Source organism: Diadema antillarum, unplaced genomic scaffold, assembly GCF_040938485.1.
Source record: "Diadema antillarum isolate AM-2024a unplaced genomic scaffold, OU_Dant_1.0 seq00001794_RagTag, whole genome shotgun sequence".
NCBI lineage: Eukaryota > Metazoa > Echinodermata > Echinoidea > Diadematoida > Diadematidae > Diadema > Diadema antillarum.
In genome coordinates, this window is record NW_027272472.1 from 535,705 (window position 1) to 559,026 (window position 23,322).

Sequence of the window (23,322 nt, forward strand, 5' to 3'; positions counted from 1 at the left end):
CTACTCAGTCAAAGAAACAAAAGATTTCTTGCCGTTTCTTTTGAGGACTGACGTAATATTAGAGATGGATTTCAGTGTTGATTTCGCTTTCTGTGTATATCCTTTCACAGGAAGTTGTACACTAAGGTCTCCCCCTCCACCATTAGTAAAAATGAGACTTAGCTGGTTGAAGTGGTGTATTATGGCCGGAAAACAGGTAATAACCTAATCTCATCATGAGGAACAATAGGGCCTATAAATATTATAATTTCATATCGTTTATATAGCAATTTCTATTCTTGAGCCTCGAATCTCTAATGCAAGATAAAATGTCTATCACTATGTCATCAATGACGAATTTCGAATGTTGTGATATGACATCCGTGTTCATTGTCAGTGAACGCCTCAAGATTTGTGTGTGTGTGTTTATTTTTGATCCGATGTCACTTCCTCGAAACTAGGGCTGGGATTTCTGGCTTCGTTTGTTTATTATGTTTTAAAACCTTCTGTTAACGTACTCGAAAGAAACACGGTTTATTCTGGCTGTGGACTATGTAAACACCGGGAATTCTGGATCTTGCACTGAACGGATGAATAGAAAACTTTTTACATGATTAACAAAACAGAAACTAATTTCAGCAGGAAAGCAAGCAACAAGCTTATTTGGATTCCAAACTATATAAAGGAAAATAAGTCCACACCTATTCGTACAAGCTGAACTATACCTCCATGCATGTTATGATTGCCTGGTGCTTTCAGTAATCGGCGATGCATTTCTGAGACAATTACCTGATCTGCTTTAATTCACACTGATTAAACCAACAGAAAATCTAACGGTGTGAATTTAGAAGAAACTTTGATGAGGGGGTGAGAGAGCGCTTATAAATTGTAATGTACATTGTGTGGTCGATTCACCGTTTGTCACTACTAAAGTAGAAATGCATAACATGCACATCGTGGGCAGTGCCTTATTACACCACATAGTTCAAACTCTCTATAGTAAATCGGATACACGAAATACACGTTCATCTCTGCCTGTCTACCGAACACCACTGTTGCGTAAGAAATGATATGCCTCACTATGCGGAGACTACTGTAATACATAGTATTGGGGATCTGAGGGAGAAGAGTGTGTACAGTATTGAGTGTAAAATCGTTAGGGCGTGTTCGATTGTGTGTGAAAGCAATAGGAGCGAGCACACACTGGTACTGTGCTGGCAACCAGGCATATTTTCACTGGCTTCGTATTGTAAACATTGGCTCCAGCCTTTCATATTGAGGTCGTTCGAGTACAACTACAAGAGGACGGATACATAAGACCCAAGGAATATATCACTGGAAAGTAACTGTAAGTCTCGGGCCACATTTTTCATTTTACGCACTGCATAATGTGAAATAAGGGTAAGACCATTAATAGGTGTCATTTTGAAAGAGGAAAACTTGTGTAATTGTGAATATATTAGGAGAGCGAGCAATGTGTGCAGCATTCAGCCGAGCGAGCGAGAGGTTTCTTGTCGGTCACCGGGAATCTCGCGCGGTCTAAATTCCTGTGCCCATCGCAGCTTGTACAGGTGGAAGAGAGAATTTCACCTCTCTGCTTGTACTAAGTACTTGTCGCTTCTGGCTGGGGAAGCTTAGAAGAGGACATAACAGATGTCGTGTGAAAGCAGTGCGATCGCTTGCTCATATAACTTTGCATATTTCGTATACTGACTGCTCATCCTCGGGTAAACAATTACAGTTCCTTTGTATTGTATGCACAACTGCGTAGCACTGACTTATCACTTGCCTCTTTTCTTTGCCCGAGTTCACTATCATCAATGATCATGTGACGGTCATATTACGGCGACCATAGTTCGGAGTTGGGAGGTGTCATTTTCTGGACCTGGTCAAGTAGAAGCCTTCCCAAGGAGTTCATACTTTAACATGGCCCTAGTTGTTTTCATTATTAGGAAGTTTTTTTTTTTTCATTGTCATTGTAACTTAAAAAAAATAATGATAATGGTAATATATTATTATTATCATTGTTATTATTGTTATTATTATTATTGTTACTATTATCATTAATATTAGTATAGTTATTATTGTTGCTATGTCATGATTCTAATATTCATATCGTTACTGTTATCATGCTAATCATAATTGTTACTGATATGATATCACTTTCATCATTATCATTTTTACCGTTGTTTCAATCAGTTCTAATTCCATATAGCTATATTTATTGTAAATATGTGGGTTATGATTATGGCACCTCTGCACCCTAGTTGACACACAACAAGGATTGTTCTACGGAGCTGCAGTTTGGGATTATTGCAACAAGCAAACAAGCAAATGCTCACCTAAAAAAAAATAGTAATGTAGAGCACCGCGATGTGATGATGTTACAGTGTAGTCTTTTATTTAATACCAACAGCTTGGCCTTGGGGTGGAATGAGGTGCGAACAGAATTAGCAACATTAATTATGTAATCGCACATATCCTGTCCAAGTGAGGTTCTTTAGAATCACTTTCCACGACGAAATGATATCATATTTTTCTACTCTAAAGTCTGTCTGGGAAGCTGAAGTATCTCTTCAATCATGTCAATGAGTAGTTCGATCAGTGGTATCAGCAGGCGCTGGATATGCCCGTGTGATATTTCCGTTTTCACATGCACCTGGTATAAAAAATTATGGGAATTGAGGTGCGAATGCCACACCTTGATTTTTTCGGCCATCGCATAACTTATGCATCAATCGAATGAGCGTATTCCTTGCATGGCCCCGCATTAATTCATCGCTCATATGCAGCTGCAGTTGAGTGTCGTAACGATTACGTAATGGTGATGGTAATGCCAATATATTATTACAAGCCAATACAACTTACTAGTATATTATGTTCAATGAATGTGCATGGAACCATAGTGATGTGATCTATGCATCTGGACCGTAAGTGATAATAGCATAAGTGATAAGTAGATTAGGATGAATTTACTGTGGACTGCCCAACTTTCACAACTCTAAGCCTGAAATTCCTTTTCAAGTAGCAGATGTTTTTCTTCCACTGTCTTATAAGCCGTTCCTCAGATGTGTTCTCTTTTTCTCTTCTTTGTGCGTGCAATTTATATAAAACAAGAACTAATGTTGACCTATGGCTATACCGTCTCTCTTGCGGATAACACTGCAGATATCATACATTATTTTAAGGTCGACACCTTCACATCTGAATCGCCTGTACTTCGGCGTGATAAACCTTTTGAAAAATGTTGCAAATCATTCATATAGGAATAAGACTGTTTCATTGGATTTCTCTTGTTTGTTTGTTTGTTTGTTTGCTTTTATTTCTGCATTCAATCAGATGCAATTTGAATGCAAACTTCAAAAAGTACAAAGACAAAGAATAACAAGTGCAGTGAAATAAATCGATAACAGTACATAAATAGATTCACATAGGTGATTGCATTGAGCAACGTAGATACACAGAAACATAAAATAGAATATACAGTATTTTTCAGTAAACAACAGAGATAATTGAATGCAGGAGACCACCATCATAAGCGATTAAGCTTGAAATGGATGGAGGCCTCATAAAATGACTATCCAACGACATAACTCTCTTGGAGGATGGTGATCAGGATTTCTCTTCAAGCGCTATAATGACTATATGACTTATAAGTCACTAAAGTGTCTTGTTGAAATAACATGATCCCAGGGATGTACATAGAAGTGTGGATATATGGTACAAGAGGTCGGATGTTAGATGGACGGATATAACTGAATGTTCAGTTCACGAGTTGAAGTTCAGTTCAGTTCAATGACATTTATTTCCAGGAAATATTACATAAGTACAGATAACGGTGCGATCAATTTTGACATGCTGAACATACAGATATGGATAGATAGATGGATTATAGCACAAGACTAGTGGATGGCTAATGATATACAATGCAGTTGTATCAAAAGTAATAGCTATATAGATGAGCGAATTCCCATATTAAACGAAGACGTAATGATAGAAGGGATAGATGGTTGCTTGTCGTGGTAAAGGAATGCCATGAAACATCCAGTTCTATTTTTGGATGTGAAGGCAACACGTCGGCATGAAAAGAAGTTCATGGTGCCGCGCCTTTCGCCTATTGCACTACGTATAGCGAAGTGGGCAAGTGCGTTTGTTTTTGTGCGTTGTTTGTGTGTGACGAAGAACATGTGCAATGTATGCGACTATGGGTGGAAAGATTTAATTTTTTCTCTACTTGATGACATTTTCACTTTAAGAATAAAACACACACATCTGGTAAGAATGGCATTTATCTGATCTGTTTTAATGTATTCAATTTTTTTATCTACAGGTGTCAGACCTACATACAGACATAATAATTATATACGTACAGCTAATATGAACCAGATGAGGGTGGTTTAGTACATGGGGCAATTTTGGTACTACGGGTCAATTTTGGTAATATGGGGCGGGCTATATCAAACACGCAAAGGCAGTTGTGTACAAATAGAATATTATGCACCCAATTTTACCCAATCAGAATCGAGAATTCGTCACAAAATGATGAGGCAGGAGAGTATATTGATGACATTCTGTCATAGTGTTTATATCGACAATGGCACTTGAAAAGCATGCAGAATCGATACTTTGACACGGGCATGGTGGAACCCGCGATAAAAACAGAAAGCACCTCCCTGCATAAATTATGGCCTGTAAATTTCATATTTAATAAACGGGTTTAGATCACATGCCTTACATTATTTTCTGGGCCGTTCGGAATTAAATCTACCAGCCGTCAAACCATAATGAGCTCCAACGCAGCACTATAATATGATCAAAACCCTGAAGCCAAAACACAATTATTTTTGGCATAAAGCCTGCTTGTAGTTTGCAGAAAATTGAACCGCTTTCATCATGGCTAATCCAAAAATTACTTCATCGTTGATCCAATGCAGATATCAATTTCTGCAAAAGCAAAGTGAGCTTTAAGTTTTTCTGTCCTGTTTGCGATGGAATGAGCATCACGATTGCTTAGCAACTATATTATACAGGCGTGTGATTTATGTTGTGTGATCTATGTAATGGGATTATATTTAGCCTGTTATGAACGTATGTTATACTTATCACGCGGCGTTTTTCAGAAACGATTTCCCTGATAAAAGGTGTGAGTATAATGGGGGGGGGGGCATATTGCAGGATTGAAGGTTATACCTGGATTGTCATCTCCTTTTCACACTTGCTTTAGGCATCATATCCATTGAAATATGAGTGAATTCATTTAGCAGCTCGCTTTATTCAGCAAACACATGAATTCCAACTGCATGTGTACACATGCTACTGCAAAGTGATGGTGATAATGTATATTCCAAGTTGAAATAAATTCCACTCCCCCTTATAATTTTATATTCTCGCCCTGTATGGAATAGTTTACCTTTTGTATTTTGGCAATCATTGATCAGTTAATCAGTTCATGGATTCCTTCCTTCCTTCCTTCATTTATTCATTTATTTATTTATTTATTCATTCATTCACTCATTCATTCATTCATTCACTCACTCATTCATTCATTCATTTATCTATTTGATTAATTTTACTTATAGGATTTATTTGTTTGTTAGATGTATATAATATTATTTATCAATTATTTGCGAGGGGTATAACCTCACACCAGGGAGGTGACCTCCCTGCTCAAACTAATGATGGCTTAATTTTCCAATGGCTGACCTCAGCGGATTTAGCAGGAAGTTGATGTATACAGAGAAAGATTAGTTCGTTTAAGTTACGCAACTCTGTTGCGTCTGAATTTCCGATAGAATCTTCGTTAGCGCGAGTGGGGGATGCTGTTTTCCATTAATTTGCTCGAAAGCAATATTATTTGAATCTTGATGAATTGTAAATTCGCTATGTACTCTCGGAAGGTGCAATGTGTACTTTTGTCTAAAAATTAAACTATAAAGTCTTACAAAAATGTCACCCGTCTGATTTTAAGTTGCATTAATGCCACGATATGTGACTAATGATGATACATGTATTAAGTCCCATTGCAGTTGCTTCTATTCATGACTAATTAATTCTTTTTCCTTCTTTCTAACTTCATGTAACCATGATTCGCGAGTACAGTGGACAACCAAGTTTGTCCATCATTGTTTGTCGCAGAATTATCTAGCAAAGCAGCTCTGTCCTAAAAACATGTATGGAATGTTTCTTCTGCTCTACAGTAAGTTGTCATATTTTATTCATCGATCAAGACATAATTTTCTCATATTTCTTTCTTTCATGAGTATGTAGATATTTATACCACTTACAGATGTAAGTCAGGGTACAAGGTGGAATACGTGATACCATATTGAGAATCACGTAGCACTCATTATCTAATAAATGGCATGACCTTTTTCTATTTAGGCAAACATTTCTAGCATGGTTTTTATGGGTAGATATACGGTCGATTCCATCATAAAACGGTATAGATACAAGTATTTATGATCTCTTTAACCGTGTTTGTTTGCTTACTTCCTTACTTCCCCCTATAGCAACTAGACTATTGCACTTTGTTATTCATATTTTACCTCCTATATATAGCGCGTTTTCGAATGTCTGACATTTGCTATAACTTAAGTGCGTGTATAGTCTCAAATGTCACCTATGATTATTATGCCTTTAAAACAAACAAGTATTATTTGACTGCCAACTATCAAGGTACAATGAAATTCTGTTTTCTGTTTAGAATCTCTTTTTGTCATATGAACGTAGAGGTATCAAAGCCTCTTTAGAATGGAATGCAGGCCCAAAACTTAGAGGTTCCGCGGACCACCCCTCCCCGGCACCCGTTTGCTAGCAGCAGCAACAACAACAACAAGAAATAGAAAGGAAGGTGCACCCCGCATAATTTTTGTTAAAGAAACCAAAACAAAACGTTGTGACTGAGAGAAATTGAAAAGATCCACTGTGTCAGCAGATGAAACCAGGCTAGTGGCACGAGAAACGAATAAAAAATGCACGGGGGACTTCTTTTTTTTTCTTCTCTTTTGCTTGTCAGCTGATTAAGCCCAGAAGTGGCACCAGAAATATATGCATCCCCAATGTGAAACATATAAACTTGAACTGAAAGATCCACCTTTTTTCTAATTCTGAACCCTCCAGTTACGGGCCTGTATAGTGTGCTTCGATGGTTGCACGACATGAAGCTGAGTGTTGAGCTCTTATATACGGGAAATATGCTTATTATTAGACCTACATGCAATCATGAGGTGGGATAGGCCTTAATCATCAACCTTGTCACAGAAAACGATTTCATCCTATTTTATGATCCAACTTGATATGATTTCAGATTTGTTTTCTCTCTTAGCACTATAGTTGACAATATTCATCTTCCCGCTTTGTTCTGAATTACTATATATAGATCTTGAGATACATCGAAATGATAATTTGCAAATTAAAAAAAGCATCCAACAAACGGCAAAATGAATACATTTGCATAATTATGTTATAGCCTGGTTGCACCAGCTGGGAAAAAATGGGAAAGACGATAATGAAAATTTACGAAGATTAACAATTTCAATTCGATGATAGCATGATACATTTGCCTGGTTTTCCCGTAATGCCTTAACAAATTTCAAGTGCTAGCAGGTGTGACCCCCCCCCCCTCCCCCCCCCCAAAAAAAAAGTAGATAAAAAGAATTAATGAATAAACAAGTGAACATATAAAAATAACACACATACAATTAATGTGACTCAAACTCCTGGCAGCAAGTCTATGCTTCGCATGTCAAAAGGTCATGTTGAATCACTATACAAAAGATCCAAAAATGCAATTCTTTATATTACTGTCAATGACTAGAGGGGTAAACATAAAATACGTCGTTTCTTTTGTTAGCTGCCAAGCTTCGCATACACTCACCCATACAATAGCAGCGGTGACAAGCAGTGATGTATCTATAGGCCTAATGTTGTCGGGGTCGATCAGGGAAAGAAGTGAAAAGACGTACAAGTGTACATAGTAGTGGACGGTGCCTATCGTTGACGAGTAGATTTGGCATGTATTCTATACAGTAGGCCTATATTAGGTGTGGTTATTATTGATATGCACGAGTTAATAATTGCAAATGTCATATTAGCAGTTTAGTTATACGTTTTCTGTATACTAGTAGTCTATAGAATGCGTCTTTCTTCAGTGCGAAATCGTTTAACGCATTATACTTTCTCATCGAAATATATTGTACAACCAATGTGCATGGACATTAATATAATCGGTTAGCCGATATCGCGATGTTGAAGCTACTGCATGCATCCATCTTGTTCTAGCCACTTTGCTTTCATGAAAGGCTCGCTCTTCATTTCAAAAATGACTGAATGACCTTTAAATGCAGAGAAATTCGTATGATAATGTCGACAGCTCCGTCCAGTCACCCTGCAAGTGCGCTGCCTATAATTAATTTGAGTGTGGTCAGTGTGAATATCGATCGTGGCGATGATTAAGCCATTCTCCTTATATCAAGACGGACGGTATACTGCATATTGCTCTGCATGCTGGGTCCGGTTTCCATGTTAAGGCGCGTTTATATAGAATGTGATTGATTACATCAATTTACTTGAGGTATAATAGGCTTATATTATATTCTGTGGATTATGTTGAATTCGTAATGATGCGCTGTCTGCCAGTTCTGCTGATGAATGCTGTCGTGCGAAGGACACTTCAGAGATAAAAAGCGTGACGCAGGAAAAGAGAAAGGCCCTAAAATGATTTATTATGCAATCGAAGACCACACAATCAATTGAAAATTTATTTTTACTCTTTTCTCGACGTATCGGGTTGTGTGATGTGTTCAATCTTTGGACATAAACGGCGAGATCGTCACAACCAGTGTAGGCATTATTATTGGCTATAGCGCGAATTCAAATATGCTTTTATAAGACAACATCGGTTTAGTTTTTAATTTTTCTTTGATATGATATTCGAATGCAAGGATAATTTGATATACAACAAAAGGTTCAACGAGAAGTATAGGGCCTATGTATTTTATTTTTTTCACAATAATGTTAAGTCTTTAGTTGAACACTCGAAAGTTACCTGAACGCGATGAAATTGCATCGAGAGATTAGTAAATAATTATTGTCGAAAAGGCTGTTACTCGACATTTTGTGTTTTACTCATATACCACACTATGCAATCACCCTATGTTCCGTTCTTGTGAAACAACATTAATGTAGAATATAGATAACATACCATATTGTAAAACATGTATAAAAATGAGGGTTCCTTATCAAATTTACATGACCAAAAGTGTCGCTTTGCTACACTCACAGTCACACACTTGAAGAGATAATGTGGTATGAATACAGGGAAGCGACAGAGGTACAGCCCGTGCAGATCTTGAGAAGATGTGATTATCATCCAGAGTATGTGAAATTTCAATTTGAGAACAATTATTAATGGCTAATAAAGGAGTTGGATCTGAGAATAGGTGCACGTACGATAAAAGTTCTGTCGGACCGAGTTTACGCATAAAATATCGCTAGAGAATACATTTTGCTGTGTTCAGAATCTATGTCTCAAGCATTTATCACATTCAGAATCTTATTCAAGCGGAAGTATAAAGAAGATCTTCGTTAGTAGACATGAATTTAATGATATTCCGCGATGTTTAATCAATTGTATGCATTTTTAAATTAGTTGAGATAGATGTCAGTCACTTCGTATAGTAGATGGTATACTTCGTATAATCTACAGGCCTACACGTATTTCCCTCTTTTGAGTGTTTGCTAGTGTGTGTATTGGGGGGGGGGGCAGGAAGGTATAATTCGATCACTTGACCTCGCCTGTCTGCTGTAGATGTTTGCTATCAGTTCCTACATTTGCACCTCTTTAAACATTGCTTGTTTGCAGATACCTCTCGGGGGGAAAAGGGAGGAAACAAATGTCTCATACTGTTTGTATGTCTCCCCTTATTCTCGTTTGTGAGTAGCGTGACGTTAGAGGTCAGGTTCTGTGGGTTACGTAATACTCCGTACCCTTTCGTTTTGTTTTGTTCTTTGGTAATAACTAGCAAGTGTACGCTACGATGCAGCTCACATGACTGTGATATCGCTTCGACTAGCGACTCATGTGCATGGATTTACAATTTTTTATAGGGTCCTACACCCCTGTAAGATCTCTTTTGGATTAATCATTTACTCAACTGATGGACGACAATCCTCCAACAGCATAGCCGCATTCTTACACGTCGCCAATTAAGTGAATAAGAGTAGTTCCTACTCGCGAATTTGTGAGAGTTTGAAGTCACTAATACCTGAAAGGACTATTCCGCTTGAATACTCAGTAATCGACAGCTAGAGCACCAACAATAGCATTGACTTATAAGCTCTCAAGGATATTCTATTGTGTGCTAAAAGTATTCTTGTACTGGTATAGGCCCTGCTGTTGTTTGTAGGTACAGTGCACTCCCATTACAACGAACACGGTTATAACGAAATTTCGTTATAACGAAGTAAAACTTCTGGTCCCAAAATTATCGCCATTATTGTCTATGGTACAAAATTCGCTTATAACGAACACGGTTATAGCGAAATTTTCGTTTTAACGAAGTCTTTTCCGAGCCCCACGGACAAAGAAAAACAAAAGAAATGTGCTCCGTTATAACGAAATGCGGATCGCTTTTGAAAATACGTAGCGGAACAAGCATAGGCGAACGCTTCACATCACGGTGTGTTCGATCCGTGTGTCACGCAGTTTCCGTCAGTTTTATGCTCTCTTTAATGTAATATTCAAACGAAATTTAAAAGGTACAGTGTGTCATCCTGTTTCACATAGCTGCACAGTGTAAGATGAGTATTCAACAAACTTGAATATGATATATGCGTGGTTTTCTTGTTTTTGTTATATATTGCATTTGTTCGGTTATAACGAAATTTCGTTATAACGAAAGAAACTGCCGGTCCCGAGCATTTCGTTATAACGGAAGTGCACTGTACCCCCAAACAGAGTACTAAGTACAAAGTCGTAGTGTAGTACATGGCATGTATGTGTGCTTAGTGCGCGTAACTATTGTGATGTAAAGAATTACGTCAGCATCAAGTACAACTACATTTGTACTAGTATTGTGTTGTCACAATGTGCGCAGCGCGCATCTATGCGCGTGCTGCGCTAGATCATCGAAGTGTATGTAACTGTGTTTATGCAGTATAGTACAGTGTACCGAGGATTATGTGCATGGAGTTCCACGCTAGCTAGCTAGCTGCGCTGGACGGAGGCGTAGAAATTGCTATCGTTCATACGGGTGGGTCTGACCACTGGTAGGTGCTCACTATCACAGCTAGTGAGAAAGGTAATGATCATAAGATGACAACTTGATATTTAGCATTTCTACCCACCAGGTCTGAATAAACAAGGTGCGGTTTGCTCATCATTTTGGAAACCATGCCTCATTGGACCGTATGTCCGTAGTTTTATTTTTATTCACGTCAAGCTCCATCTGCTACTATCGCTCTCACTTCCCTTCTTTGTGCATTATGATTTAGGCGGCATCTACTGCAACCTTAGCTGAGGACAAGCATCCGAAGCTGACCAGGAACAGATTTTCTTGAAGTCAAGAGGAGAAATCAAGTACCATGAATGTCTCAGTAAGTAACCCGGCGTGTGGATGGTGTCATTATATGAAGCAATTTTGCAACGCTTCTTAGTTCCTTTTGGCTTTTTGCTCAGCCCCTTGTTGGTCGAGTGTGCTTATCAGCCTTCTTCTACCTACTGATGACGTACCCCCATTCGAATGTTGGTAGAACGTCGAAGCATGGCCATAGCCATCGGGAACTAGGTGTTCGGTTATCCACATCTACTGAGACGTCTAGCACTTTAATCGGCACGCCACTTAATCATCGACGTCAGGGGGGCGTTTCATCAACAAGTTCGTCGGAGGTTTTCACCGACAAATTTGCTATCATCAGCCAATCAGACGCAAGGATTTCAGTAGCTTTTAACAGTTGTCAGTGTAAATCACTGACAAAAAGTTTCATGAAACGGTCCCCGGGTCTTCATTTGGAGTTTTACTGACAAAAACTTGTGCTCTTTTGAAACGAATTTCACGTTCCGCCCTGAAGAAAGGTCGAGAATATTGTCAATAAGCACCCGTTGAGTGTTATGCACACAAGGACAAAAAAGAGAGTTGATCACTCGTGTAAGCCCTTTACGGATAGGCTTTAACACCAAAACTATTTATGGTCGCAATCCCCAAAGAGCCAGTTCCTTACCCAGTAGGCCTGAGCGTACCCGGGTCATCGATAACTTGTTCTCCTGGGATCGATCTTCTTTATCTATACCAAGTAGTTTTCAACTCCGTTTTCCATGCTGTAATTTGTAAGTGTTAATAATTGTTCAAGATTCTTGTTTTCATGCACTACCAAGCGATAGTGTGTAATTTTCCACATAGGTTAGACTCTATATTGTGTTATCTTTATTGCGAGCGACAGGAGGTTGCTTTTGTTTTGTTTTATTTTGTCTTTTTTTCACAAGTGAGAAATATCAAGTATATTCACCAGCAAGTTATGTCGTCTCGGATATTCTTTGCTACCCATTCAGAACCAGCCGAAGTCCATGCAGATGGGCGCAGCGATGCCCGGCCAGCTGCCCGGTAACTGGATGCCAATGCCCCAGCTGAATGTTCCTGGAGTACCCCCAGGACTGGAGTACCTAGCCCAGATCGACCAGGTCCTGGTACACCAGCAGATTGAGATCCTTGAGGGTACGAAGACTGGAGTGCGATTTTAGAGACTTGTAGTTGGTTTATTGTCCGAAAGACTTAGAGCTTTCTTGCCACACAGATTTCATTAAAAAAAAGAAAATCATTCATTCGTTCCTTTTTCAGTATGTTCATTTACAAATGATGAATATTGCAAATGTAAAAATACATATTAGTTCATGCAACATAGTATCACATAGAAATTGTAAAGTGACCGTGGTGACTATGAGCTTCTTTTTTTCTGACTTTCTCACTGTATCTGCTCATATTTTTTCGCATATTGTGTAAACTTCATAAGATGTAATATTAATGGATGATCACGTAGTAATACAACATTAGAAAAGGAGTGCAACTTTCTCATGACGGAAGAATTCTAGAATCAAACTTGTGTAACCTGAAAATCATACGCACCAGACGGCAACGGAGATGCTTTAAATTTCCAGACTCTGTCAGTTGCAATGTTTTGGATCCAATCTGTCAATAGTTTAGAAGGAATATGGATGTGCTACTTTGTATTGATAAGTCTGCAGTGAAGGGGGGGGGGGGTGGTTGAGGAAAGGTAAACAGCTTATCAGATTTTCATGTAAATATGTAGAGTCTGATGTATTTTTACATGTTGAATAATATTTATTTTATTATGTAACTGTAGCGGTGCGCGTTGTGTTGGGTTGTTCAACTCTTTAAGTTGCCAGATAATTAGCATCCTCTGTAATGATGCCGTTGTGGTATATTATCCCCCCCCCAAAAAAAAAAAGAAAGAAAAAGTAAAGCATGTTAAAAGAATCATACACATGGCTCTAGTGTGATTACAAGTTGTTTTAGAAGAGTTGACAAAATCCTATGAAATTATACATTTTACATGTGTCTTTATTTTTTTTTAAATCATGTTTTCTTTCTTTCAGTTCTTACCAACATTGAAATGAAAAATAAATACGAAATCAAGAACTCCCTTGGCCAACAGATCTACTTTGCTTACGAGGGTAAGTTTGTATTCACCGAAACCTCTGCATGTCGTTGTCTTTTGTCTTCCTCAGAACAATTAGGTACCCATATCAATCGACAAATATTAATCACACTATCAATCAGGCCAAACCTATAGGCCTATGCACTTGATTTAAGACCATTCATTTGCAGGGTGTATATAGTATACAAAAGGAAAAGAAACGTTGTGATAATCAATTCGTCACAGTTAGCGCAATTAAACGACCTACTAAAGGCTGGCGTTGATCAGTGTGCTCTTTGTAATAGAGAGACAGAGATCGACACAAAATCTGCTAAACAGCGAAATATTCTTTCGGGATTTTCCACGCAAGGAGAGCTTTTAGATCCTTGAGCGGTACTATTAATCGGGTCACATTTGAATATAGAGTTGTGTGGGTGACAAAGAGAGCCCCTTTCGGAAATAGTCCACGACAGAAAGATCAATTCATTCCTTTGATACCGAACACCTGGCCATTGATTTTCTTCCATGGCGGTTGTGGTATAAACAGAGTCATACATTATTTAGACCGCTCGTCTGCTATAATGCTCTGTGGCTGAAGTCAGCCCTCATGCCGTCTGGGTTCCTCAGGCACTCACTGTTTACAATCTCGGCTCGTACCAATTACATAGCCATGGTAGCCGCTGATTTACAGCGACTTTTGCCGGCTTTTGCTACGGGAACTGCAACTTTAAAAATATTGTCACCATTCACATCGAAATACTTTGAGAACACTATCCTGTTTTTGAGTTAAGATAACATTCCAATACTTGGTAGAATGTCTTCTGCTTTTAATTTCCATAAATACACAATTACTGTTAACACCCTCAGTAGAATTGCTCAGATTAAGCCGCTTCCATAGTAGACGGTGAGGTGCGTTATGAAACGAGATGAGACTTCTCAGTTCATCAAAACAGTTCGTGATGGGATCTTTTATTTGGATAAAAAACTGGAAGAGCTTTTTTTGATCGCCTTGGGATAGAAGGATTTTGATATTATTGTTGCTGTTCACAGTTTTTAACCACGGATGTAACTTTATGAGCGGTTTGCTGTTACATGGGTTGACCTTAAAAGCCAGACAAGGGCTTCATAATTTTATGTTTTACTATTATTTTGTGTTTGTTTGCTGTTTGAGACCATCGATGGTATCTTGGCAGAGTGCATTTTAAATGGATTTCAAAACACTCAGTATATCTCCATTTTTATGATCCACTTATGCAGTAATCGTGCTTTTCGTGAACTGTATTACCGCAGAAATGCACGAGCAATTGTTCAAATACGTCATATATTTCATTGCAGTGACCGAATTTGATTCTACTAAATTCTACAGCTGCTCGGTTCATGCGAAAACATGAATGTGGGTGAAGAAGTGATGAAGTTCGTGGAAGGGCCTGTAACTGGGTATTTAAACATGAAGTACGAAACAAAATTCTGCTTCTTTTCCTTCTCTTTTCACATTTTGTTTTTGAAATCATGTATATTGTATTTAGTATGTTTTTTATCAGTGCGATCGTTGGTAATTGTAATAGTTACGATCATCATCATCATAAACATCTTCATGATTGTAATGCTTTTAATCGATGCTGATTGAAATCTTAGAGTCGGAATGCTGTCATCGGGTTTGGTGTAGAGAACATCGCGGCTTCACTCTCCACGTGGTTGACAACATGAATCAGGTGGGTTGATCAAATATCACCTGAAAGCTAAATGCTTGGTTCCCTCTGTCGTGCGATCCGCTACGCACGCCATGATTGGCATTGGTAGCTGATCGTGGAATTTTCATTCATGTCTTTCACAATTTGCATCACGATTGAAATTATAAATTGTCTTACTCTTGTAATCTTATCAGAGCTTATCACATCTCAATTAATTTAGATCTTGAGGTCAGTTGGGGCAATCACGTTGATCGTTGAAAAGTTTTGAATCGTCCAAAATGTCTCTACGATCAATGTGATTGCTACGACTCACCTCAAGATCTGATAAGATCTGGAAAGATCACCATATGATTATTCCACTAAAATTTTCTGTGTTGATGACCTCACTTCAAAAAGGAATGAAAATGGGGCTTATACTGAGTAGGTTTTTGCATTCAAACTTTTCTCATACATCCACTTCTCGTCAATCTTAAAGCTGTGTATCACAGTTATGAGTGAATTCTATCACGTCATCCATGACGTCATGTAAGGTTGGACAGATGACTATGGTTTGGTCCTGGTACATTGTCTTAAACAGGAAGTGATGCGTATCGTGCGTCCGTTCGTCTGTTGTGCTGGCTGCTGCTGGTGTGCCGACAAGGGAGAATGTGGCTACGAGATTCAGATTGAGGCACCACCAGGACAGATCGTCGGCTATGCCAAACAGACGTAAGAGGGCGCATGTTTCCACCTCTATGATAATGATCCCTTTAATGGTTCAGGACAACTCTCCATAAAAAATTGCAATACAGGGGCGGATCCAGGGAGGACCGCAACAGGCGCACGCCTCCCTTTATTTTTTGTTGAAACAAAAGAAATAAAAAGAAAAAAATGGGGAGGGGTGCGTGCGCCCCCCCCTTTAATTTTGTAAACGCGCCCCCTCTTTACGGAATTCCTGGATCCGCCCCTGCAATAGGCCGATCAACATGTCTGTAAGTAGTCTTGACAAACATAACCTCTTGATTAAGACATGTCATAACGTAATACTAGCTATTTCAATAGACGCAGGTGACGGTAGAACCTTACTGTTTCTACAAAATTGGCTCCAAACTTCAGATTGTGAATAAACATGTTAGATAAATTCAAATTAGGAGTTCTCTCATATTGCTTTCCTACCAACGACTGATTTTGCTAGGACCCTTTTGGAGTAGATTGTCTCCAATAAGTTATTGTAGCTTCGTCTTCTTTTGATTTAGTCGGCGTTCGATTTTTATTTTGTTGTTGTTGTTGTTGTTGTTGTTTTGAATGATTAAACATATTGCAAGGGTGAGAAATTTTTCTTGGGATTCTACTATTCGTCTGAAACAAAACACGGAGCTACTTAACAATTTCTAACGCACGCGATCACTACATTTAGATTGCCTTAACCCTAACCAGGCCGGGCTTTTTTGGGTGTTCTGTGGCCGGGGAGGGGTTGATTCAACCCCCCCCACCCCCCCCCCCCCCCCCCCTCTGAGATCTCGGCCATCGATCGCGCAATAGCCATGAAATTTGGCACGTGCATTGCCTGTGGCGTATTCTACCACGCCATACAAAAAGAAATGGAAACTTTTGTCATAATAATTAATTATGCTAATATATGCATAAAATCATATATTTTGCTCTAAATCAGAAATTAAAGCTCCTAGAATCCTAATTTTTGGTGAAAACATTCTTTGTAGCATTCCTAACAATGTACTTGAAAAAAAAAGTGGTATCAAATTCAATTTCTTATATATTTTATTGTTTTATGAATTTCTTATGTATTTATTTGTTTTTTGACCTTTTGTTTTATCATTTTTTTCCTCAAAATTTATGACAGAACCTATTTCAAGCATAATTATGCTAAAATTAATCAGTTTCAGCCTATGAAAGTGAAAATAATCATATCTTTATGAATAAGAAGAGAAAACTCCATTTGCATAGACTTTATACACAAAATCACGTTTTTGAGCCATTTTTGGCCTGACAGGCATGTATAAAATGTCATGCAGCGTCGTAACGGTATGCGCGATTTTCGCGAAAATGGTGTCAAAAGATGCGCGAGACTTGAAAGTAAAAAGTCAGCGAACGGCGCGGTCAAAAAATTTCGCGCGGCGGAGTAGTCGCGAAAAATGTCGAGGGGGGGGGGGGTTGATTCAACCCCCCCCCCCCCCGGCCTTTTTAGGGTTAAGAATTAAGTATTGCGTAAAGACGAATCTGTGCACACGTTGATTTCAGATGAATTACTTAAACCAAATTGAATTAAATCGAATAGAATCAAATGGCATTGAACTCAATGACATGAACTAAATCGAATCGGATCAAATCTCGTCCCACCAGTAAATACTGTTGGAAGCCTAACCTGGATGTGATGGACGCTAACCGTCAGTGTATCCTCAAGATCCGGGGACCATGCTGGTTGTGTCAGACCATCTGCTGCCAAGATGACATCGACTTCGTGGTAAGTATGCATATACCCGAGTACTCGCCTTGTACAGCTTGGCCCCTAAAGCTTAGCAAGCAACTGTTGCTGTACAATGTAATTAGTGTTGTGATATAGCATAAACTGCAGGTTGTTTTCGTTTGATGGTCGGGTTGGTGTTCCGACTGGGCCTCTCACAACAAATTACCATGATTACGGTCAGCAATGTGCTTGATGCACAGTATAGATACAAATTTTCAAGATTTTATCAACTGCCGGTAGGTAGATTTTCAAGATTTTATCAACTGTCGGTAGGTAGGAAGAGAATTGTGGATTTTTTTTAATTGCGCGCGCGCGCGTGTGTGTGTGTGTATGTGTGTGTGTATTTGTTTGTTTGTTTGTTGTTTCTTCGTGCGTGCTTTCAAGATTGATTACTGTGTGAGCTCTTGGAAAGGTACCACTTAACATTGTAGGTTACCAAACCTCCTCTGTGTGTATTTTACAGGTGAAGAGTCCTGATCTGAGTACCGATGTTGGGAAGATCTCCAAGCAGTGGGGAGGATTCTTCCGTGAATGCATCACGAGGGCTGATAACTTCGGCATCACTTGTGAGTATACCAATCCTTGAGATTCCAGGAGGGAATTCTCTCCCCGTCCCCACTTTCCTCTTACTGCTCTCTCTTCCTTCATCTTCCTCATTATCATCTTCCTGCCTTACTTCTTTCTCGTATTCCTCCTCCACATTCCTCTACCTTCTCCATCACCCTGACCTCCTTGTCCTCCTCACCCCCCCCCCCCCTTCTGCCCTGCCGCCAATTCTTTGACAGTATCATGGTCAACACGTACGGAGAAAATCCACTGAACTATTGTTTCCGTATATAGTAAAACGTACGCCCTTAAGAGTCTCTAAATCAAAATCAACTACAATCTTGGTTTTAGCATAGTTTTAAAACAGTGTAGAAAGATTTCCTTTTTTTATTCACTGATCTTTTTGTGTGTCTTTTTAACCAGTTTACTGACTGAAGAATGTACGCTGCAATTCTCCCGGTTGCCACTTTTAGTATCTTAGTGTAAACCAACTTGAACACCATGTGCGTTCAGTTCATACCACCGTTACACGTGCTGCACTGTTAGGAGTTTCATTCGAACAATATCTTTTCCGTCACGAATGATTTGATGGCTGTTGAAAAGATTGTTTGTATATTGTAATAAATGCTTGCTCTGAGCGAAACCCCTGCACGAAGGCAACTTTTTTGACAGTATTTCAATTCTATTTAATTGCCATTTATTTCATTCATTACAAAGTTGAGAGTCCATCAAGCAGAAGAAAATATTTGTCCTCAAGGTTGAATTTCATGATCGGGAGATTGTTAATGTCTTTTCATACAGAGTAAACACTTTGTATGTAATATAGATGGAGATACCACGTGTCACCATACCAATTGTGATGTCATAATATGTTGGTATCATCTCTCTTTGTCCGTACAGTCCCTCAAGATCTGGATGTCCGAGCCAAAGCGAGTCTGATTGGCACCATGATTCTCATTGTGAGTACAAACAAGTCGCCTTCATTCTCGTTATAGTAGACAATATTAGTTACTATCATTCTAATTGTAAGTAGACCTAGACCATGTTTTATGAAGAGTTATAATTGATAATATATAGTTGATTTGTATCATAAGTATGGCAGCCTGTGTGCTAAGGAAATTTAAAATCAATTATATCTTTTGATAAAACGGGACCCTAGTCACAACGATTCTAATTGTAAGTAGACGTAATCACCACGATTCTTATTGTAAGAAGATTCATTAGAAATTATCAGTGGTGAAAGGCTGTTTATAGCGGGTAGATTTACCACTAACTAATACAATGTCCCTTTCCCGTTCAACGGGCAAAGAAAGGCACTGAGAGCTGCACCAATTATACGGATGTTTCTCTTCTTCCCCTTTTCTTCTCTTTAAATTTCTTTTCCAACATGCAGTGTGGCTTTATATCCAGAATAGATATTCAACATTTTACTCTTCTGCGAAGTTCTTGCTAATTTGAGGGTATCCGTTATTGTGTATACTAGAGATGCTCCAATTGCTCTTGTTGCAGTTCCCTTTTTCAATAACTTGCGGAAACATTTCTTCTATTTCTCAATGTCCAGGAATTCATGATCTACGAGCAGGAAAAGAACAACGACAACTAGATTCGTCTGGCCTCTTTGCATCCGGAACACTATCATCTTCTTCGAGTGACAAATATAAATAAGACCACAACAACAACCATCGCGGCTTTTCAATCGACAACGTAGCTCTGACGTCATCCGTTGGGACACCATGGGAACAGACAAGAGAGCTGCATAACGTACACACGCTTCACCGCGAATTCTGATTATTGCACACAATCTCATGGTTACTCGACAATCTAGCATTCTCTTTGTACAGATTTCGAGACTTCCTTGAAACAACTTTGTACTACCTAATGGTACAGAAGAAATCATATTTGGATAACATTTTTCACTCGTAAACAACAACGACAACAACAGAATATTTCAAACTTGTGCATACACGGTTACATTGCAATCATTTTAAGGGTATCAAATTTCTTATTTTGAAGCTTTTCTAAAGACATAGCAATGAGCAAGTGCAACTAGTTTTCAAGGTGAAGAACCACTTATTCACGTCTTTCATGCATGCTAACAATATTGTCTTATTTTCACTTCTGTATCTATCATTTGTAAATATACACATTCATTTATGTCTAAAATAATCATTTCTACCTGCTGAATGTAAAAAGGCTGATTGCACATCAACGTGTTCTTTCAGATACTATGAGGCTTTAACTAATTTCAGTGTCAGATTGTATGATAAAGAGATCAAAAAGTACGTAGACTAACTCTGATGGTGGATCCCTACGTTTTAGGGCGGGACCATGAAGCCGATCATATAATTTTACGCACCTATGTCGTAGTATTGTATGAGGAATAAACGATACCACTTATATAGCGTTCATGAATATATGTATATACATGTATGGAGATTTTCTTCAAAAGTGTTATATTGATAATGTAATGATGGTGTATACATGTAGTTTGTATAAAGAACTGGTACAATCGTCAGGGTATATACCATTGCAGAGAATCAGTATTATTGATCATATCAGATATCGGGACAATATAATGTTTACATTATTACCCCACTTTGACCAGCAAACAAACTCTCCGGGTAAAAATTAAAAGAAAATGTTATTGCCCGCTGATGAAAGTCAATGATCTTTTGTGTGTAAATTAGCGGGCAATAAATTGGAGTAAATTTGTGTTGCACAATTATTCTCGCAGAAATAAATCGCTTGCTACGTTTGCGAACTCTTGCTACAAGTGCTAGTCACAACGTAGCGCCTACTTGAAAATTCTCATAACTTTTTTACAGCTGTTGATGTCTTCTCTAGACAATGATCTAACATAGATGATAATATTAACATATGATTACATTGTAAATAAATTGCTCCGGATGTCTGATTTTGTTCATGATGATATGGACTGGCTTCTTTCGGGAGATACGACATTATTGCCCTCATTAGAGTTGTATTGCCCTTGTCTTTGACTCGGTCAATACGATTCTACTTCAGGCAATACATGTCGTATTCCCCTCAAGGCCAGTCAATATCATGTCATTATCTACTAGTACATAACCAAAAATCCAAAGAAACAGTATCACATAGATGAATTTCTGAAGGGACATATAGAAGTAGATGCAGTATACATTGATTTTGCTAAGCATATGCATTTGTGTTTGGAGTAGCGCTATAGAAGATGAACCTGCTTTAGAGTGTACATAACTTGTATTCATCAGTATTGGTCCCCTTGATATTTTTCCTCGATTGCTGTGCTTGTATATTAATGAACCCTACTGACTTCAAAAGGAGGAAGGGTGAAATAGAATAAGAATACAGACCGGGACCAAAGAATTCTGGTTAAAATCAAGGAAGCACATAACGCTATCTATACCTCATTGCTAAAACATGAGAGTCCTCTCCGTACGATATTACCCTGTGCCAAGCGTTCCTCGGTATAGAAAACAGGATTTGTACGTAAAGTAAGAAAACAAAAACATACAACGTATTGAGTAAGTTGCTCGAGTAGCAACCAATCGCTCATGTTTGGCATTTTTGCCTGTACGTGTGTCGATATTTCCCTGCATTTTTGCACTTTGCTATCGTCTTTCTGTTGATAGTCTCTAATCGTAGAATTACGAAAGCCGAACAAGTAAAAGCATTGAAGCAAAAGTTTAAGCCCAAGATTAATTCGTGATACATGTACCAATACTCTACATTGATGCACCTATAGCCTTCTGTTAGAACCTCAGCTGCAAATATAAACATTGGTTCTCGAGTTGTAGCGAAGGTCGAAGTAAAAACCAAAGAAAAAAAAAAGCTTCCTAGCCTCCACATATAATACGCTAAATGTATATTATATGCCAAACATGTAATCATTATTGTAAATACTATATAATCGTATAGCTGTCTTTATTGCTTACTGCAGGGTGTACAATCTATGCTAAGTTGGATCACTTTGGTTCGGGGTCGGTACTACTCTTTATTGTAACTTACGAACTTGATTTTAGGAAGGTACTTCGATTACTGTGTCACTTAGTTTATTATGTCATGTGTATATTCTATATCATAAAGTAAGCAACATGTATAGTAATATACAAACAATACCGTCTTTTGCAGCATAATCGTCCAAGAACACACACATGTTAAGTGCCTATTCAAAGGAATACGTCATGTAACAATATTGATATAAATTTTATCGAAAATGATTATCGTAATTACTTTTGTAATAGTTATATTTTTGCACTGATCTTTGATTCACAACACCAATAACAATTTAGGTCAGAGCTTGTGTTTGTGTGTGTATACAGTCTCTACTAGGCTATAGTGTAGTTGACATGAACAGCGTATTGTAACGTCATGAACCACGATGCTGTCTATAACCAGCAAGGTATGTCCGTGGTGTATTGGTTCTGTTTAGCTCTTCATAACGCTAACAAAGGACAAGCGACTGCAAGTTTTTTGATGTTTTTTAAACCTTTGAATTGTGCATCATTGCGCAGGTTGTAATGAATCCATGGTAGAGAGGGTTTCTCATTCGCTGTAGGTACCATAATAATCTTTGTCACTTTGTTGTAAAAATCTAAAATAATCGAGAATATTACCCCAAACCTAGGCATTCGGCTTCCGGCGTGATGACAACTGGGCGGTTGTGGTTGATGATTGAGAACTCTACTACAAATCTACCCATTTTGAGGCTGGACATGTTTTACTTGAAATAACGAGGCCCTATTTTTGTTTCAGCGTAGATTCACAAAACATGTGCAACTTTTTATTGAGTTGCATGACCGTAATAGTCTGCCCTTACGGTGCTCTTTTAGAAGTGTGAGCAGCATCCACGTTTTAGGATACAGATGATACCAATAGGGGTACTTGGTTGCCGAACACATAATGCTTTAAATCTGATGCATGTTTTGTTTTGTTTTGTTTTGTTTGTAAACCATTCAATGTGAATATTTACAGCTGTGAGGAGACCTTCAACCC

General features: G+C 38.4%; 1 protein-coding gene across 1 annotated transcript; it reads left to right on the forward strand.

Moving 5' to 3' along the window:
• Window positions 1-1,239: 1,239 nt before the first annotated feature.
• LOC139712361 (phospholipid scramblase 1-like) lies at window positions 1,240-23,322 on the forward strand. The gene is made up of 10 exons (XM_071624190.1): window positions 1,240-1,327; window positions 11,473-11,574; window positions 12,527-12,689; window positions 13,589-13,666; window positions 15,265-15,341; window positions 15,898-16,028; window positions 17,661-17,781; window positions 18,248-18,350; window positions 19,231-19,289; window positions 19,892-23,322. The coding sequence occupies exons 2-10, from the start codon at window positions 11,563-11,565 to the stop codon at window positions 19,931-19,933; spliced, it is 786 nt and encodes a 261-aa protein (XP_071480291.1). The 5' UTR covers window positions 1,240-1,327; window positions 11,473-11,562; the 3' UTR covers window positions 19,934-23,322.

Excerpts from the sequence above, each read along its gene's own strand:
- LOC139712361 (XM_071624190.1), top strand. Across the intron at positions 17,782-18,247 it reads AAGATGACATCGACTTCGTG|GTGAAGAGTCCTGATCTGAG; the intron begins GTAAGTATGCAT and ends TGTATTTTACAG. Across the intron at positions 19,290-19,891 it reads TTGGCACCATGATTCTCATT|GAATTCATGATCTACGAGCA; the intron begins GTGAGTACAAAC and ends CTCAATGTCCAG.